At 35.8% G+C, this 21359-nt stretch overlaps 1 protein-coding gene across 5 annotated transcripts in view; it reads left to right on the forward strand.

Moving 5' to 3' along the window:
• LOC150084775 (striatin-3-like) overlaps window positions 1-21359 on the forward strand; it is a 751872-nt gene that overhangs the window by 421068 nt on the left and 309445 nt on the right. For all 5 annotated transcript variants that reach the window (XM_090376594.1, XM_090376597.1, XM_090376596.1 and 2 more), the window contains one exon: window positions 8552-8610. In XM_090376594.1, the coding sequence (XP_090232720.1) occupies window positions 8552-8610 (59 nt within the window). The remainder of the gene's footprint in view (window positions 1-8551; window positions 8611-21359) is intronic.

A 21359-nucleotide genomic window follows, 5' to 3' on the forward strand; every position in this document is an offset into this window, starting at 1 on the left:
CAAATAAATCTGCTTGACACTTTATGAGCATAATCTGTTAAATGCATAAATGAGCATTATAAGACTAGGCACAACTTGGACCAGCCGACCGGGCTAGCCGAGTGGGTAAAGTACCTGCCCGGCAACCCAAAGGTCGCGGGTTCGATTCCCGTCTCGGGCTTGGATCAAAGTACTGCAAAAACCTTGGGAGGTGCAATATGGCCACAGAAGCCGATGCGCCAACAACTACCAAATCAAAAAAAAAAAAAAAAAAAAAAACAACTTGGACCTGGCGGCCCTTGGCCTTTATATTCCTATACCACCAGCACCATTTTTTTTTTTTTTAAATACAAGTGTTTTCTTAATCAGTATATAGATTCCTGAATAATGATATCATGTAATAATTCATTCATAGTGTAGAAAAATATTATGGAAATCCTAAAGTCTCAACTTTATTAGACAACTTGTGAAGTCGAGACCTGCTAATTTTCGTAAAATCGGACAAATACTAGTTTTGGTGATTTTTTTCTCATAGAGAATCTGCGTTCCTCTATGACAGTGGTGTCCAACCTACGGCCCACAAATAATTTTTATAAGGACTGCACGGAAAGTGAACTAAAAAAGAATTGATCTCCACTGCGTGTACAGGCATGCAAGCATCCAGCTCGACTGTATCAGACATGTACATGTCGTTCAGTGCAGTCATATGTACGCTAAATACAGTTATGTATTTTGATATGGCTTGTTCATTCATAGTGTAGAAAATATTTTAATTCAATACAAATTAATTATTGATTTGTATTGAATTAAAAAAATAATCATTCTTAAAAATGTTCTGAAAGGGGAAAATTAATTTGGAGTGTCGTGTTTTTGATCCAAGGTGGACTGAAGACTATTTCTTCATTGATTACAAAGAAAAATCAGTGTGGTGTTTGGTGTATCAGGAGATTGTGTGAGTTTTTAAAGAATATCACACTGATTCCAATCATAAATCTTATGATCAACGTAAAGGAGTGCAGCAGAAAGAAAAATGTTCAAAGTTACAAAACAAATTTTCTGATATAAATCTCAATGAAAAAACAAAAGCTTTTGTTTGAGAACCCATTCACTTCTATGGCTGAAAACTACAATCCCAGATTGCAACTTGAAATTATTGATCTTCAAGCCAAAATATGATTCAATAATAAGTATATAGCCTGCAGAAATAAACTATTCAAATTCTACAAGGCTTTCCCATCTGAAGATTTCCCGCTAATAAAATGCCATGAAAATGGCTGTTCTGTTCGGATCAACGTATGTTTGCAAGCTGATTTTTTTCACTCGTAAAATCAGATAAATATTTAAAAAGAAACAGAATAACAGATGAGCATTTTTTTTTTATGAAAACCCTAAACACGAGAGGTATTAGAACCTATAGTACAGGGCTCCTCCGTAGCCAGGTGGGAAGAAGCAGCAGTGCGTAGCACACGCTTCTTGATTAGACCGGGGTTCGAGGCCGTCACCACCAAATACAGAAGATGCGGAAAGGTCAGGGAATGACCACTGCATATCCCGGAGCAATATGGCCTTAGTTGCTAATGCTCCTTAAAAAAAAAAAAAAAAAAAAAAACCAACCAAACCTATAGTACTTAGTACCGTGCTTGGGTTGGAGGTTGAGAAGACAGGAGAAGATATTTGTTGACATTAGACTTGAACTTCTCTAGACTGTAATTTTCAGGAAAGACATATGAAGGAAGGTTGTTCCAGAAAATGGCAGTTGAATGAATAAACGAGGAAGGTGAAAAGTTGGTTCTGTGAGTTTGAAGTTGGACAGTAAATGGATGTTGGCTGGTGGTGACATGTTTTCTGACCATTTTGAAAGAGTGAGTAGGAATTATAGAAGCCAATTCAGAAGAACAGTGCCCATGGAAGTATCTGTAGAAAAGGCATGCAGCAGAAACAGTACGTCTATGAGACAGCGAGTGGAGAGACTCTGTTAGAGATGAATGATTAATTAACCTAACTGTCCTCTTCTGAATGGAATCTAGAAGCCTGAGAGTGGTATTTGGGGCACCACCTCAGATGTGGGAACAATATTCCATGGTGGGGTGGATTTGCGATTTGTACAGAGAACAGCTGTTTAGAAGAAAAGTAACACCGAGAGTAAAAGAGAAAACCAGGTTTTTTTAGATGCAGAGGAAGCAATATTTGTAATGTGCTCGTGCCAAGAGGGATTATTAGTCAGGGTAATCCCCAAAAGAGATATATCATGTTGCTTATAAATCGGAATGTCACCAAAGCCAAGCATAGGAGCAGAAGAATCCTTTTTGTGAGGTATAAGAGAGGAGTGAGTTTTAGAAGGATTGAAATCAACTAAGTTGTCTTTGCCCTACTGGAGAATTACCTAGAGATCGGCATTTAAGGAATTGGTAGCGGATATTCAAGAAGTTGAAGCTGTTTGAAGAGGGCAAGGTTTCTTAAAATGGAAAGTGGAATGCAATGTGCTATCATCGGCAAAACTATGGATAGGATTTCCAGTCATTTAAAGGTCATTAATATAAAAGAGGAAAAGAACAAAGGGAAAGAACTGAACCTTGGGGGACACCAGCATTAGTAGTGAAGTTAGAAGACAGAGCCATCTACCATCACCCTACGTGATTGGTCAAAGAGAAAACTGGATAACCATTTGCAAAGAATAGTTGGCAAACCATATGATGGAAGCTTGTTTAGATCTTTATGCAAAACACGATTGAAAGCCTTTGAGATGTCAAGAGCAACTGCTTGTGTTTCATGAACTTCTCCATTGAATTTTTCCATAAATTGGTAGCATAGGCCAGAATATCATCTGTGGATTGACACTGATAGAATCTATACTGATGATCATTGATCATACGGAAGGTTTCTAAATAGTTTAAGAGTTGACGGTTAAGTGACTTTAGAAAGAGTAGAAGTAATTGAATGGGAGAAATTTTTCACCCATTTTAGGAACTGGCTGGATATGAGCAAATTTCCGTGCAGAAGGAAAAGCACCTTTGGAATAAGAAATTGAATGATGGTGGCATAGAACAGGAGTAAGTTCAGGAGTGCAGGTTTTGAGAACAAGTGGAGAAATACCTGCAGGACCTGGAGCTCCATCAAGAAATACCATCAGGACATAATCTTAATTATGTGTTGAGATTGTCATCACAAATTTGCAACCAAATTTTGAACAATTATTTAAAAATATCCAGCCTCAATCATCACATTAAATGTTATTTTGTATTGTACTTAATGAAATTTTCAAATATTTCAATTTTAGGTTTATCATTATATTTGTTTATTCATCTTAATATTGAAAAGCAGTGATCCTTTTCAAGTTCTATATTTTCTAAAATGAGCATTTAAAAGCAAAATTAAACTATTCAAAAAAAAAAAGTCAGTCATATTTTTTTAATTTTAATAAATTCTAAAAAATATATCACTAACATGGATTTCTTGCACATAAAGTGCTGGGAATTTGCATTTTTTTATATATAGCTTGAAAAGAAAAAAGTTAACAGGAAAATAGAAACTTCCTTTTGTGAGTAACAAGATGTAGAAAATGTGATACAAAATTTTTTCTCGAATCGCTCTGTGCGGCCCGCGAAACAAATTAATTTTGAATACGGCTCCCATATGGGAAAAGGTTGGACCTCACTGCTCTACGAGAAAAAAATTTTTTGAATTTAAAATCGATCTTTGGAATTTTAATCAAATCGGATAGTATTTTTTTTTTTATGTAAATCCCAAACACGAGAGGTATTAGAACCTATAGTACTTAGTACCGTGCTTGGGTTAAATGGAAGCCAGCTGGAGTTGTGAAAATTAAAATCACCAAGGAAAATTACCTCACTGTTAGGAAAGTTGGACTGGAGAAAGTCAAGTTGCAAAGAGAGGAAGTCAAAGAGCTCCAAGTGATTAGTGGAGTTGGGAGAACGGTAGAGACAACAGATGAATTTGACACAATGAGGTAGAGAGATTTTAAGCCAGAGAAGATCAAAAGGAGATTCCAAATTGCCAAGTCTCTGACAGGGAATATAAGAACGGACATATAGGCTATTAAAAAGTATTTTTGGAATTTTTTAAATTTTAGAAATATATTTAAGGCAGGAATTCTCTTACCTGAGATTTTTGTTCTTCAGGAATAGCTTGCAGCCAAGTGAGATGTAATTAGAATAGTATTGAAGTGAAATAAACCTAATAAGAGGATAGAGGAATAAAGCAAGCTTTGATCCTAAAATCTTTGCATGGGGAAGTAATAGAAGTATAGATGGAAGATAAGCATTTGTCTGATTTTACGAAAATTAGTGGGTTTCGACTACACAAGTTGTCTGCCCAACGTGTAATAATTCATTCGTGAATTTATTTCTTTATCTTTGTCTATTTTTTTTTTTTTTTCTTTTTCTTAAAAAATTCTCTAAAACTGTTTATTCCTGCTGCATTGCTCGACAAAATTAACAGAACGAAATGCATGTGCAGAAAATGTGGTGTAACTTGTACAGCTTGCAATGATGTAGGATAAAATTTGGTATGGTGGTGAACCAAAGAATAATAAAGAAATGAGGAGACTGAGAAACTTCAGACAGGTTATAAGGGGTATTTATAGGGATGTATAAGAATTACCAAAAATGTCACATTACAGAAGTCGATATAGCATATCGTAAACGTTGTACACGAGATTAGTATGGCATATGATCCCCTCCAATGTCTAAACAGGCCTGACAGTGGTGAACAATGCTCGATATAAGGATGTTTATAAAATTCTGTGGCAACAAATCTCATTCTTCCACCAGCTCAGACCTTAGCTCACCAAATAACCAAGGAGTTGGCTGTCAGTGTGCAATGTGATGCCCAAGGGTGCCCCATGCACATTCAATCATATTTAAGTTTGGTGATTGTGCTGGTCACGGCAGTTGCTGGTTATTTGTTTCCACTTGAGCGCTCGCTCTCTCTCTCTCTCTCTGTGTTATCATGCATAAGGAAGAAAGTGTGGGTCAATTTCACCCTTAAAAAAGTCTTATAGGTTCAAGGATCTGTTCTTGGTAGCTGTATGCAGTTATGGTACCCCTCTCAAAAACATGAAAAGTGGTGTGGCCATTGATCACTATTCCGCCCCCACACGAGAACATTGCCTGTACTGTAAGTGTCGCTTTCTCTGATGTTGGAGGGATGGTACTGCATTCTTCATTGTCTCCAGATGAAATAATGACTGGAATCTGTTTGTGGGCTAAAACATGGCTCATTAGAGAATAGAACTGGTCCTACCCCAATTGTCAGGGCTCCAAGTCACATGTTCATTACACTGTTTTCGTTGGGCTCTGAGGTGGTTAATGGGATACAGACCACTGGCTCCCATTGTTAGAGTCCACTTGAATTGGGCCTTCTTAACACAGTTCGATTGGAAATGTTTTCACATGTGGCCTGAAAAAACTCAAATGACTGTTGATGATAGGACATTGTAGAGTTCCATGTTGCTGTTAGAGCCAGATAGCTATCTGTTCTGGTTGACGTAGCCATCAGGCGACTTTGGCCAACCCTTCTTGTAAAGGTATCTGTTTCCTGAAATTGCTTCTATAGTTTCAAGATGAAACTGCATGATGACATTAAGTCAGTGTGCCACCTCTTTATCCGACTTCAAGTCATCCAAATTTTCGCCATGTCATAGAATCATCTAGATCTGCGTTTCCCAAACAGGGGTCCATAGCCCAGTTCCAAGGGAGGTCCTCGAAATGTTCAGAAGGTATCACGTAATATTTGTTTATTTTCTTAAAAAAATATTCTGATAGAATCACAATGAATTTCGTTATAGAACATTACTTTTTTTCAATACAATTATTCTGTATATAATTGTATACATTTTCAAATGATTCGTTCTATATATACAAATTGATTATAAATAAAGTTATTATATATCTGTATAAAAAATAAGAATAAAGTTGAGTTTTTTCACACCTAAAACTTTGAATTTTCATTTCAGAAAACCCAGTGTTCGTACATATATATATATACACACACATAGGAGTGCGAAACTTATTTTTGAAGGGATCCATAAATCTCAGTAGTTTGGGAACTGCTGATCTAGATGACTTGCCATCCTGAGTACTGGAGATGTGATTATCCCACTGAGCAAGCCAGAATACTGGAATGAAGCGATGTAGTCTCAACTCGTGTTTTTTGTAGGCCTGAACAGTTTGCATAGAGTGCGGCTCTGTGATGTGGTAGATCGATTTCTATTGGATATTTGGAATTTGCATGCCAGGATGCCTATTATATTGAAATATTTGCCTTCAATGACACTGTTCACAATAAAATATTCATGAAAACCATTTTGCTCTGTTAATTATTTCATGCAGTGTATTAATCAATGTCCGCTTCCAAACTTAATGATATAGCTTTCATACCCTTTATATTTTCTGGTGTTTTATGCTTCTATTAGTGATTATGTAATCAATTGCTGATTTGCTGCCAAATACTATTTTCCCATCTTATTTTTTGTTCTTATGTTTAAAAATGTATATTTAATTGTATATTCACAATCTGTACAAAACTTGAATAATTTGTTTCCATTTTGGTTTACTATGTGTTCCTTAACAGTGGACCAATTCCCGTTATTTTATTTTTTGTTTGGGCATTTAACTCTCTTGCTATTATGATTAATTCATTCTTATTGTCTACCTCAGAGGTTGCCTCCCTGTGTGTTACGATGCTCTGGGGAGATTATTATTAGCCATATGGTGCAAGGAAGCCTGAGGCTTATGCACCAGCCAAAAAAAAAAAGAAAAAAAAAAAAAAATTCTGAATTACCCCAAGAAAGAGAGAGAGAGAGAGAGACAGAGAGAAGGAAATCACCAAGAAAGAGAAGAATGATGATATCCAGCTCAGCTCAGGACCCTAGGTGTGCCAGGCCCATACTCACCAGATGTGAGCCCCTGGGGTGCACTAATTTACCAGAGGCATTGCAGATGTTGTAATAGTTTATTTAAGATTTTCATGGCAAATATTAAAAATGTATTAAGGATGATTTTTTTTTTACTATTAGGTATCTAATACTATTTGATATGTATTTATTATTAATGTAAATAATTATTGAAAATATTTGGGGTATTTTTGACGAAGAGAATACATCATGTTCCCCGACCGTATTCATGGGATCCTGTTACTACAAGTGATTGGTTGGTTTGGGTATTTTGCACTTTATTTGACCTTGCATGAGTCTGAACAAGGCGATGCTGGAAATCTGCTTGTGGTAACTGCATATTCAGAGTACAATCAGTCATTTGGTCTAAGTGTGCGTGTATTTCAAATCACATACGAATGTCGACATTTTATATATGGTGAGTTACTTGGTGGTGTAGTTTATATTTTTATAGACTAGTGTTGCGCATATGTTAAAAGTAACTATATTAAAAAAAAAACTATAGTGTTACACTGCGTCGTTGTTTTGTGTTTTTAAACTTATTTTTTTTATAGTCGACCGTGCAGAAAAATTTTTTGATATGAATAAAAAAACCAAGCACAAACATCACAGTAATGTTTTTTAAGAATATAATAATATCCTGATTATTCGTTCATTTATTAATAATTATTATATTAACTTATTAAAAATAAGAAATTGCACAATGATAGATGTTTTGCTTTAAAGGAGGCCAATGGAAAATTTTCCAGGTCAAGGGAGGCATGGGATCAGAAAGTTTGAGAACCTCTTGTCTACCTTATTAGTTAAATCTTGTAATTGATTTTAGAATTTATTGATTTTCTCTTTAGGTCTTCCTTTTTTAGGGTAATGTATACTTAATGTTTGTTTTCGGAGTTACATACAATATTTTTCTGATTCTCTTCAATCCCTTTACAGCTCTATTACCTTTTTTTCCATCCCACTCTACGTTAATATATTATTTTACATATTTATTATACTATTCCTTTTCTTTTAAGTTACCATTAATGTATAAATCTTAATTTTTATATTTCCTATTTCTTTCATTATTTCTCTTTCTTTCCTTAATCTGTTCCTACTCATTTCCTGGTTGTCAGATGTCTCGCATTGAATTCTCTTTGAGCACTTTAGTTTTACATCTAAATTGTGGGATGTTAGCCGTTTGCTTTGAGGGTGGCTAACTTTTTGTTTCACATCTGTTTTTTTATCTGTCTGGCTCTGATGTTCCTATCGGAGCCTAGGCTCCCACCAGTATAGCTCATGGAATCATTGGGGGTACACAGACCTTCTCACTGTGTTAAGATAGTTCATGCAATAAGGGCTGTAAACATAAGGTGGAAATATAACGAAATTAATGAATATGAATTAAGAAAACATTTTTTTTTTTTTTGCTTAAGTACTGTTAAAACTGAATAACTTTTTGAGTAGCCATTATTATATGCTTTCAGAAATAATAGTTGCTGCTCATCTTGGATCCATCATTTTAATATCAAATGCTTTTATTTTAAATTAGTAACACACTCTCGGCATAGTTTTTATTATTATTGGTAATATTGGTAGAAGTTTAATATGATAATTAAGTTTTACCATTTTATCTAGATAGTTCTTATGTATATCATTTTTTATTTTCCCCTGCTGTAGATATCATCTGCAAAAGAGGCATTTAGGAAGACCTGGAATGCTAAATACACGTTAAGAAGGTAAACTGCTCTGAGTACTTGCTTAAATATTTTTCAGTTATAATACTTTGAACAGTTTTATAAGTACAACTCTATTTTAATTATATTCCTTAAGGTTGGTGAATGGTCTTAACTTGATAATAAATTATCCTCTGTAAATTATCATAAATGTTTAAAATATGTGCATTTGTACATATATTTTCATTTATTCAGTTAATAAACATGGAGAATTCTTCAATTTAAATTTCTAAGAGATTAGTGCACCAGTGTGGCTGAGTTGATTCTGTTTAACTATATCAAATTTTTTAGTGTTTTTTGTTTTGTATGTCCAGGTATACACTCAACATTAGTATTAAAAAGACCTTGAACAGCTGTTTTATACTTATAGTTGCTTCCATTATGTGTTGCATATCAAAAAAATGTTCCTACTTTTTTTTGTTGTAAATTTATATATTTAATTCATTCTTGAATTGCAATGTTTTTGCATGTTCAGTTACAAATTTCAAATGTTGCATGCAAATAACACTTTAATATAGAAATATCTATATATAGAAATATATAGATATGATATATAGATATGAGATATAATATATAGATATGATATTTCTATATCTATATATAGAAATATATAGATAGCATATGATATTTCTATATATTTCTATATTTAATATAGAAATATATAGAAATATCATATGCAGATTTTTTTATATGTTTCTATGAAATATGTCTATGTATTTTGCAAAATATTTTCCATATGTAATAGGGACAAATACCAATAATTCTTGAAATTAATCCTTTTCAATGCAAAAAAGACCTTTCTGCAGAACAGTTTGTCATTACTGGGCTCAAATAAATCATAAAAAATTAATCATTTGAAAAAAATTGAATCTCAATTGTTTTTCATAACCAATTTTAAACATTTGTAAAAATACAGTAAGTCGTTATGTAGATTTTTTCTGAAATCATAAAAAAATAATAATAATAAATTTCTTTGGATTTTTCTAATATAATAAAATATCATTTTCTTCCTTTTCCTTATTTTAGTTAATTAGTTCTGTGTTCCATCTCTTGTATAAATACTTCTCTTGGAATTATTATTTTTTTTTTTTTTAAACTCTTGTCATCTTTATTTTTATCCACTTACTCACTGAAATGTAAATTTATTTTTCTTTTTGGACCTTTTCTGTTTTGAATGATATTCTTTAGTAAACAAAAATATGGTTTGCTTCTTTGAAAAGAAATCTGTATTTCAGATAGTTACACTGGTTGGCATCAGTTTCCTCCCTGAAATAATTTCGAGAGATTCTCTTAAAAAATATGTTCAAAAACTGAGATATCCGCTTAAAATGTTCTCATCACCCTCAGTTTTAAAATATCATAGTTGATCACCAAAAACCAAGATTGTAGTTTGTTTAATCATCTTTTCCATCTATTTTATCTTTTTATTTTTATTTTTTCCAAAACTTTTGAGAGATTTCTAGAGCAGTCAACTATGTTTTTTGAACCTGAGAGGGCATAGATTCAAATTGTGGAAAGACAGATGTAGAATGGATGTGCAGAAGTTTGCCTTTAGCCAGCAGGTGGTTGATTGGTGGAAGAGACTTTCATCTTTTGTTATGGAAGCTGATAGCATAAATAAATTTAAGGCTGAGCTGGATAGGCATTTGGAACGAATGGAGGGGTGAAATGGGAGATTTTTTTTTGCTGATGCTGCATAAGCTTGCTTTCTTGCATTGTATGCCTCTACTAATGCTAATGTTGCAGAACATTCTAGAATATTGTTAAGTGTGGGACAAAGGTTGATATTTTTATGGAAGATTCTAGAACTTTTTTTACAGAGTTCTCTAGAAACTTTGTGTGCCTTCTAGAAACTTCTCTACCGGTATATATACAAGTGGAATCGACACCAAGCAAGCATTTTTGTATTTAAAAAATTTTGTGTTTCAGAGAGCAAGTGGTGAGCAAGTCTTTTAGTGAATTAGTGTTTGTAAACAAGTGTTGTGTTCATAAGTGTAAATCATAAAATGTGTTTAAATTAGAAATAAATATCTTAATTGTTCTCTTATTTGTGCATACCTTAACATACGTGAAATATTTTGCGTTCTAGCCAAAATAAGCCTGATAGCTTTTGCTATTTTCTGAGAAGTGGTATTAAAATCGCAGCAGAAGCCACTGTCACAACTTGTGAGAAAAGTCTGTGAACTCTATTTTAGATGTGTTCATCAGAGATCAAGATAACGTATGGGCTTCCAAGATTTCCTGTAGATCATGTTCTAGGATATTAATAGGCTGGCCTAGAGGTAGTCATAATCATAAATTGATGCCTTTTGTTGTTCCAGTGATATGGTGGTAGCGTCGAGACCACATAAACGATTGCTACTTTTGCATTTCCAGTATTTCTAGTTTTTCTGGAAAATCCAAGTTTAAAGTTGAGTATGCCAACACACCTTCTGCTTTAAGGCTGGTTCCTCACGATGACACAGTGCCAGTGCCAAAGCCACCAGAAACTTATGGACTTCAAAACCAAGGTTCAGTTACTAGAATCACAGCTTCGGCAGTGGAATCTTTTTGAAATGAGTTTCAAGATATCTTTTAATAGGGAGAGGCAATCTAACATAATGTCCTATTATTCCACGGATCGTGCTTTGGTTTATAGTAATAATGGTGCCTCCGTAGCCAGGTGGGCAGGAGCAGTAGTGCGTAGCACACGCTTCTTGATTAGACCGGGGTTCGAGCCCGTGACCACCAAATACGGAGGATGCAGAAAAGTCAGGGAATGACTACCGCATGTACCCGGAGCAATATGGCCTTAGTTGCTATTGCTCCTAAAAAACCAAATAACAAACAAACATTGTAATAATGTCCAGCAACTAATGAATGAGTTACATCTGGAGCATCTCCCCGAGCAGTAGAGGTCTTTCATTGATTCATCCAAGATCTGTTTCAAAGCAGTTTTACTTCATAATAGAAATAAATATCCATGTATACCATTGGCTCATGCAGTTCAAATGAAGGAAACGTACGAGAACCTACAGATACAATTGCAAATAATATGCTATCAAGAATACAAAGGGATATCAAGAATACAAAGGGATACAAGAATACAAAATATCTCTGCCGACCTAAAAGTGATAGCTTTGCTGACAGGGTTGCAAGGTGGATACACTAAATACTGCTGCTTTTTATGTGATGTGACAGTCGAGCGAAGAATTGCCACTACAGGATAAAAAAAAAAAAAATGGCAAGACTATTCAGAAACTACAGCAGGTCAGAAAAATATTGCACATCCTCCTTTGGTACTTTTTATCAGAACGGGAGTAGTTCCATGCGGGCGAAGTTTTTACAGCTACGGCTAATAGAGCAGTTTTCCTTAAATTTTTGCTGTTTTATTGACTTAAATTGGAATATTAATTTATTTTCTAGAAGTAGCTTTATATTCCTAGTTATGATACTTAGTTTATTTTGAACTAGATAGAGATTTTGTAGTTTATTACTTAGTATCGGTAAGGAAATCGATTCCACGTGTAGGATGAGATTTTGCAACTACAATGAATGCTAAGTTTTTAATTATATTTAGTCATTTTATTGACTTAATTGTTATATTAAATTATTTTCTATAAGTAGCTTATAGTCCTAGTCGAGCTCCTTGGTTTATTTTGAATTTAGATAGGGATGTTGAAAGTTAATACTTAGTATCCGTAGATTTGCCGTTTGTAACTGACCACCATTGTTATACAGTACAATGTATATCCCGAACTAGATGCGTAAGGTTTGACATAAACTTAATAGCAAAACACGTAACACCGTATTAGAAATCCGTTAGCTCAGTATAGTATTATCAATTAGTAAAATTTATTAATCTTATTAAATTTCATTGTCAATTAAATTGTACTTAAACTGAATCAGGACCCAACTACAGTAACAAAGCAACATTCACAGATTAAACAGAGTGCTGTGGCTCTGGGGACAACCGAAGTGGTGATTCTCAGTGCATCTCAGTCTAAAAAAGTACAAAATATGAAATGTTTGCAGACCTGTCTAGAACAGGACATGATCTATCAAAGGAGGATGTCTTTGTGTGAGGTAGGTGCAGAGACTGTGAAGAAATTAGGTGCCAACTCGGCGTTCTGGTTGGCGTCTACGAGAGTTTGAGGTGTAGGGTGATTGCCCCCGAGGAAATTAATAAGCGTGGCCCATCAAGTTCTCAGTGCCAATCTCCAAGGCAGAATGCACTGGTCCCACAGAAAATAGTTATTGTTGGTGACTTTATTGTCAAGGAGAAGGGGGAAATATGCAAAAAGGATAGATGGAACGTGACCAGGGTATATCTACCATGGGCAAAAGGTGATGACGTAGAGCAGATATCATCTTTTAAGGGTACAAAAGGTGATATTGTTGTACATGTTGGCATTCATGACCTTAAGAGTAAGAGATCTGCAGATTTACTTAATAAGTAGGTCAACGTTGAAAAAATGTTGCGTGCTCAGGTTGAATTTGAAAGTGTCTGCAATTCTGCCCAGACGTGATAGGAGGGAGTATATGGTGAGAGCCTTGTCAATCAATTCGGACCTGGAGAGATTGTGTAAGGCTCAAGGGGTAGAATTTTTTTCAGCATGGTCTGTGCTTGCTAACGGGAGAGACTGCTTCTACAGGAATGGGATACAATTAAATAGAAAGGGTGCAAAAATGTTTACTAATGTTATCAAGGCAGTGTTAGGTGGGTCGGGAAACTGCTAGATTGGGGGGTTCAGACTAAAAGATTAATGGTAGACGCAAGCAGAGGCAAAAGCGTTTCTTGCACTGCTTCTATTGTAACGAGCAGCAGCCTAGAGAGCAAGTTCCTGGGTACTTCAAGAGCTGCTGGGAGTCATAATGGAACAAATAAATATATGGGCTGTATTAGGGTAACTAAGAGTAAGAACAGGTGCAGGTATTTTTGCATGTATACCAATGCTAGAAGTACAGTCAGTCCTCGTATAACACGTGTTTACACTACATGAATTCGATCATACACGATTTATAAATAGGGGAACAATATCTTGTATAACACGAACCGAATTCGCTTATTCACGATTCACCTTGGTGTTTACAAGAAATGGCAGTCGAATGCAGAATCACCCTAACCGAACGCAACACGATAGGAATGAAGAGAAGATTCTGAAAATGTATTTATGTTTTTTATATCGGTGAAGGGAAAACACATTTCACCATAATAACGTAAAAACCAACACAATTCCAGTTATCGGTATAATCGCAAATGCAATTAAATCGAGTTTACTACCAGTTTATAACAGATTCCACTAGTAGAAACGCAACTGGAAATTGTTTTTATTGTTTTATGGTAGTAACCTCTAGAAATGTGCTTTAGTAAAATGTGAGGTGTTAATAATGTATCTCAGCCTTTACGGTGTTGTTTATTCAGTTGCTACACGCATGCAGCTTTGTTTATGTGTATCAAGCGTGCCTCCTCATTTTGTAATTGTGCTTTATTCCCTAAAAATGAGTAAAATACTTAAAAGGTGTGAAAAGGAAGCGTCCTGGTGAAGACACTGCAGATTCAGAGAGAAAAAGAAAAGCAATATCGATAAACAGAGGCGGACTGGGTCAAAAATTGTTACCTGGAAAAATTTATAATGGCCTGATACTATTGTTTATGGCCAAAATCACACCGGCCTCCGGCCCACTGGGGTTTCCCCGGTAAGGCTTATGGCCAGTCCGCCTCTGTTGATAGGGAACAAATATGAAATTGTGAAACGCTTTGAGCGAAATGAAAGACCATGTGATATTGCACGTGCTACAGACCTAAATGAGGCAACGCCGAGAATTAGAAAGAATGCAGAGGAAATAAAAACAACTTTCATAGCAGGAACAACTCAAAGTGTAATTAAAATTCATTAGATTAAGACACAAAGAATTGGAAGAGATGAAACGCCTGTCATCTGTTTGGATAGAAAATCAAACAAAAAACAAGTGTGCTTATGATAGAAACAAAAGCATTAGCAATATTTTATTACGTAATAGTCGTAAAAAAATACTTACATATTTTATTACGATTATTTATTGTGTTTAGTAATGTTTTGGTTACAAATGTGTGTTCAATCTTGGGTGGTCGGCACCTAACCCCATTTTTCCCATAGGGCCTGTTGTTTATATTGCACGATTTTGCATTGCACGAGGGTTTCTAGGAACGCGACTATTGTGCTATACGAGGACTGACTGTATAGTAAAAAATTTGATCAATTTAAAGTGTTGATCAAAGCATCAAAGGCAGATATATTGTTGCGATATCAGAGACATGGTATAACACAGATATAAGCAGTGCAGAATTTGAATTTTGCGAGTGCAATGTGTACAGAAATGATAGATGGGCAGGAAGGGACAACAAGTTATGCTGTTAGCTAAGAAACACAAAATCTAACAAAGTGCATCCAGTTGACATGGGTGGACAGTGCAATGTTGAGTCAGTTTAGTGTGACCTAAACACTGGGAAAGGGAAAATGAGAGTAGGAGTGTGTTATAGGCCTAAGGATGATGAGTATGACAACCAATTGTACAGAGAAATACAGTGGTTCAGTAAATCGGAATGCCTTGTAATCGCGGGTTTTAAGTTTCCATATAATGACTAGAACTTGTGGTTGGTCACTCGCATGCTAGCAAGACTTTTGTGGATTTATTGGAGGATTGTTTTCTACAGTAACAGGTTCGAGGGGCAACCAGAGGGGGCAATACTCTTTGTCTGATAATCAGCGGTGATTATTCTTGCATTAAGAATTTACAGATAAAGGAACCACTCACTGGGTGAAAGTGATCATAATGTACCAATATGGGATTTACTTTAAAGATGAAACTAGCATCAATGGTAAAGGGAAGGGTTTTTGTTTTCGTAAAGGTGACTGTAGTGGTGTCAGAAATTTTTTTTAAGTTCTGTGCAGTGGGACCAACTGATGATGTTGCCAACAGCAAATTCTAAATGGGGGGCCTTTAGGGAATTAATCTTGGAAGCTACTAGGCTTTTCATACCAACTAAGAAATACTCTTCAAGATTTAGGCCTAAATGATGTCAGATGAACTAATGAGGCTCGTGGCAGAGAAGTAAAATTGTGTGCAGTGCATATAAATTATCAAGAGACACAGGCCTATGGTAGACATAAGCTAGTCTAATCAAGTCACAAAAGAGCTTAGATAAATTTAAGAAGACCACAGAATTGTGGAGAAAGTATTGATGTAAGTGAAGACGATTGTGACAGTTGGAGGAACAACACCTGAAAGAAAATTTTGGAAGAATATGAACTTAAGGACTATTTTAATGCTGACAAAATGGGTTTATTCTTTAAAAATTTTCCTAATAGAGCATTTGATTTTAAGAATGACAAATGTTTTGGGGGAATGCAAAGAAAGAATCACTATGCTAATTGGAGTCAATATGACAGAAAGCAAAAAATTAAGACTTTTCTTCTTTGGAAAATCAAAAACCCAAGATGTTTGAGAGATACAAAATCCTTGGAAGTTGAATCCACTTTTAATAAAAAAGCATGGATGACAAGTGATATTTTCTAAGATTGGATTTTAAAACTAGACAAGTGTATAACAAAAGAAAAATCATGTTGATTGCTTATGTGCTTTGTCCTATTTACCTAATTATTTCAGTTTTCTCATGGCTACGGAATTTATGTTAAAATTCAACTGTATCGAAGTGTGTACCATGCTGGCTTTTATATCCCTATAAAATTTCAATGAAATTATGTAAGTACTATTTTGGAATTTAAGTAATGTTCATCTGCAAATTTCTAAGCCTAATTACACCATGGCACAGTGTACTGCCAAGCCTAACGTATATGTCAACAAACCTGTTGTCATACCCTGCTGGCTCACAAACAGATGCTCTCCTCCGGCTAACCAACTGCTCCATGGAAAATCTCAACCAAACTAAAATAACCAGCACGTTGCATCTTTCCTCTCCTTTCACGCAGACGCTACAGTTCAGAAGTTTGTATGGTTACCTACATTCTACAAGTACCATGTAATTCTGGCATTATGTACTCATCAACTACATTGATTGCATATGTAATGTTAACATCTCGAAATTATGTGTTAGCTTTTCATATCAATTATATGTACTTGATTATGACTGTTGTGTTAGTAATTTATGTATATCATTTTACACTGTAGACCACTGTAACTGTTGCATTACTTGTCCTGGGGCAAGCTTGTAATTGTCAGTTTATTTCGTATCAGTATAGATGGTACACTCGGCATGGCCATGCTTGCCCTTCACTTTGTCTAGAATGCCTCTAGACAAACCTGTGACCACTGGCCTGTTTTTGTATTTCTTGCCTCTATGTTGTGTGGAATCCTGATCAAGAGCTAATAAACTTAATTAATTGACTGTACGGCACATCCTGCCAGTATTTCTGTCAAATTTAAAAGTGTTGCTGTTTTTACCACTAAATATAATGTCAAAACTCCAGCCAGTGGACCAAAGCATTATTAAAAATTTTAAATTTCATTATTGAAAGGGAATATTAACGAAAATTATCAATGCATTACAAGAAGATAGAAACTATAAACCTTTAGATTACATCTCTGAACTGGCAAATTTTTGGACAAACAATATCAGTGAATACACTATTCAAACTTGTTTTTCAAAAGCAGGATTTGTATGGAATATAGAAGTCTAACGAAGACTGGATGAACTTCCTCTTTCACAATTGAAAAACTTTATTAGAATCGTTATTAGAAAATCAAGATTCTAATAGAATTGTGATTCTACTGCGTTATATGATTTTCTGATACTGTGTTATATGATTTTCTGAATTGTGAATCTGCTACTGTGTTATATGATTTTCTAATAATGATCTATGAGAATCATGATTCTAATAGATCTTTATGAAAAAATCATATAACACAGTAGTAGTAGTAAAGGTGTGATGTAAGGAAACAAGCTTCTGAAGCATTAGCCAAGAAAAAAAAAAAAAAAAAAAAACCCCATTTCACACGTACATTCCATCAAAACATTTGTCCAGTTCCTCCGTGAATTTTTTTATGCCATAAACTTCCTCAATGACAGATGGAAGTTTGTTCCAGCAATCAACTGCCCGCTGGCTAAAGGCAAATTTCCAGACATCTATTCTATAACTGTCTTTCCTCAATTTAAAATTATCCCCCTCAGGTTCATAATCTGAGCAAGCGGAAGAATCCCGTCAGAATTGAGCCTGCTCAACTCTTTCAAGGCCTTATACACCACAGTCAGATCACCTTGCAAATGCCTAGTGTCCAGATGCTGCAATTTGCAGAACTTAACCCTTTCTTGGTAACACCTCCCTTTCGTTCCCCTCACCAATCTTGTTGCCCTTCTCTGTACTCATTCTAGCAAGTCTACATCCTTCCTAAAATGAGGCAACCAGACCTGTATGCAGTACTCAAAAGCATGGACTGACCATTGCCTTATACAAAGGGATAACCACCTCCTTTTCCCTACTAGAAAAATTCCTGTATATCATTGACAATGCCAGCTGACCTGCTCTGGCAACTGCTTTGCACTGCTCAGAAAATTTCATATCTGACTGCACATTTACTCCCATGTCCTTTTCATTTTCTACCACTCTAAGTGTAGTACCGCATAGTTGGTACATTTCTCTGCAGTTACTATCCATATTCAGTAATTGCCATTTGTCAATGTTAAACTTCAGTTGCCACTTCTCAGCCCATCTGCCCAAATTTTCTAGATTCTGTTGCAGTAGCACACTACCATTACTGTCATTAACAACCCTGCCAGCATTTCTATCATCTGCAGACTTCGACATTGTGTCTGATATACCTTCATCAATATCATTGAAAAATAAACAAAACAACAGTGGACCCAATGCTGAACCCTGGGGCACTCCACTAATAACATTAGTCCATGCAGAGGTGCATCCATTGATTACCACTCTGTCTTCTCTCACTCAACCACCCTTTTATCCATTGTAGCAACTTGCACTATACTGCTCTAACTTGTAGCGTAGTCTTTCATGTGCAACAGTGTCAAACGTTTTCCTGAATTCCAAGTATATGATACAAAATTATTTTTTGCATCCAGTTTCTTTTTAACCACATCATAGTATCCAATCAAATTTGTCAGACACGACTTCCGCTTAACAGACCAATGCTGTGTCTGAATTATGTTTGCAGCCTTGTCTAGATGATCCTGCAATGCATCTTTAATCAATGAACTCCAGTATTTTCCCCAGAACAGAAGTTAAACTAATTGGTCTTTAATTATTCGTGTCACCCTTAGATCCCCCTTTGTGAATTTGGGGTACATTTGCACATCTTGAGTCACTGGGGACTTCCCGTGAGTCCATGGATACCCTCATAATTATGGCTAATGGTGCTGCCTACTTCCTTTGCCACTTCCTTTAATATAACTGGATAGATCCCATCCTCTCCAGGTGCCTTTCTTATGTTTAACTTCAACAATTTCTTCTCCACTTTGCTCTCAGTTATTACAAAATCAATAAGTACCCTGTTACAGTTTGATAAAACTTCTGGCAACTCTATGTGAATGTAGATGCAAAATACGCATTCAGATTATCAGCTGTCTGAGCAGGATTGCCAGCAGTGGAACCATCGACGTCAATTGGGCCAATCTGATTAATCCCCTGACTTCTAGAATTTATATAAATAAAGAAGTCCTTGCTGTTTTTCTTAGAATTTTTGACAAAGATTTCTCGTAATCTGCCTTTGCTCGCCTGATAATTTATATGCATCCCGTGCATTTTTCTTCTCTGCCACGAGTCTCATTAGTTCATCTGACATCCATTTAGGCCTAAATCTTGAACAGTATTTTTTAAACGGTATGAAAAGCCTAGTAGCTTCCATGATTAATTCCTTGAATGTTTCCCATTTAGAATTTGTTGTCGGTATCATAATCAGTTGGTTCCAGTGTACAGAATTTAAAAACTGCCTGAGACCACTGTTGTCATCTTTAAGAAAGGAAAAAAAAAAACTCTTCCCTTTACCCCTGATGGTAATTATATCTTTAAGTAAATCCCACATCAGAACACTGTGATCACTGCTACCTAGTGGTTCCTTTATTTGCAGATTCTTAATGCATGAAGAATTCACTACTGATAATCAGATCAAGAATATTACTCCCTCTGGTTGCCTCTCAAACATGCTTCTGCAGAAAACAATCATCCAATAAATCTACAACAGCTTTACTAGTACGAGTGACCAACCCACAAGTTCCAGTCTATATCTGGAAGGTTAAAATCCCTCATTAGAAGACATTCTGATTTACTGGCCCACTCTATTTCTCTGTACGGTTGTTCATTGTACTCATCAGAGTCATTAGTCCTATTACACACTCCTACTCTAATTTTTGTTTTCCCCATGCTTACATCACACCAAACTAACTGAACATTGCACTGACCATCTATGTCAATTGGATTCACTTCCTTAGATTTTATGTGTTTATTAACTAACCGCATAACCCCCCTCCCTTCCTACCCTGTCCATCCTTTCTTAACACGCCGTACTCCCCAAATTCCAATTCTGCACTGCTGATATCAGTGTGACACCATGTTTCTGATATCCCCACAATATCAGTCTTTGCTGTCTTATCCAGCACTTCAAACTCATCCAATTTATTATAGCATTGAAGTACATTTATTTACTATATAACATTGAAGTACATGCAAGTATACATGCATCTATTCTTATTCTTAGTTACCTTAACACAGCCTTGTATTTATTTGTTCCGTGATGACACCCACAAGCCCCTAAAAACCCCAGCACCCCTCCCTCTTATATCTAATAGAAGCTGTGCAAGAATCACTTGCACCTCTGCCTGTGGTTACTGTTAATCTTTTAGTCCATGAATCCTGCCAGGCTAGCAGTTTCCCGACCCACCTAACCCTACCTCGATAGCATCAGAAAATATTCTTGCACCCCTTCTATTTCAGTGTATCCCAACCCAGTAGAAGCAGTCTCTCCTGGTAACAAGCACAGATCTTGCTGTGAAACATTCTAACCCACGAGCTTTACACAATCTTTCCATCGCCTAATCGACCTATCAACATTGACTGATACTTGTTAAGTAAGTCTGTACATCTCCTACTCTTAATGTCATTAGTGCCAATGTGTACAACAATATCACCCTTTATGCCCTTGAAAGATATCTGCTCTACAACATCATCAATTTCTGCCCCTTGCAGACATACCGTGATTTTATTCCTCCTATGATTTTTACACAATAACCTTCTCTCTGACAATGGAGTCACCACAATAACTATACCATGTGAGACCAGCGCAGTAGCATGATGGTGAAGAGGGAGCTCTGGCATTGATTTGGGCAGCTGAGACCTTGATGGGTCTCCCACTTTAATAACTTCGAGATCATCTACCTGACTCTTCAAACTCTCATAGGCACCCATCAGAATGCCGAGTTGGTGCCTAATTTCTTGGCACTCTCTGTACCTAGCACACACAAAGAAATCTTCACTGTTTGCAAAGTACGATATAATATAACAATCAATAAATAAAATGGCAAAAAAAAAAAAAATTCTTGAAGCTCGAAGTTCACTGCAACCATTTGCAATTGCATTCAGCACCCACAGGATGGTTATATTTATGTAGATCATGATCTGTCTATAACAGTACATCGAATTGAAGTTGAGATACTGTTGAACTTGTTTCGTGCGATCACAAAAAAATTAATGATGATGCTGAAGATGCATCAGAACAGGTGCCTCCGTAGCCAGGTGGGAAGAAGCAGCAGTGCGTAGCAC

Source organism: Mastigoproctus giganteus, chromosome 6, assembly GCF_048544385.1.
Source record: "Mastigoproctus giganteus isolate SK-2022 chromosome 6, ASM4854438v1, whole genome shotgun sequence".
NCBI classification, from domain to species: Eukaryota; Metazoa; Arthropoda; class Arachnida; order Uropygi; family Thelyphonidae; genus Mastigoproctus; species Mastigoproctus giganteus.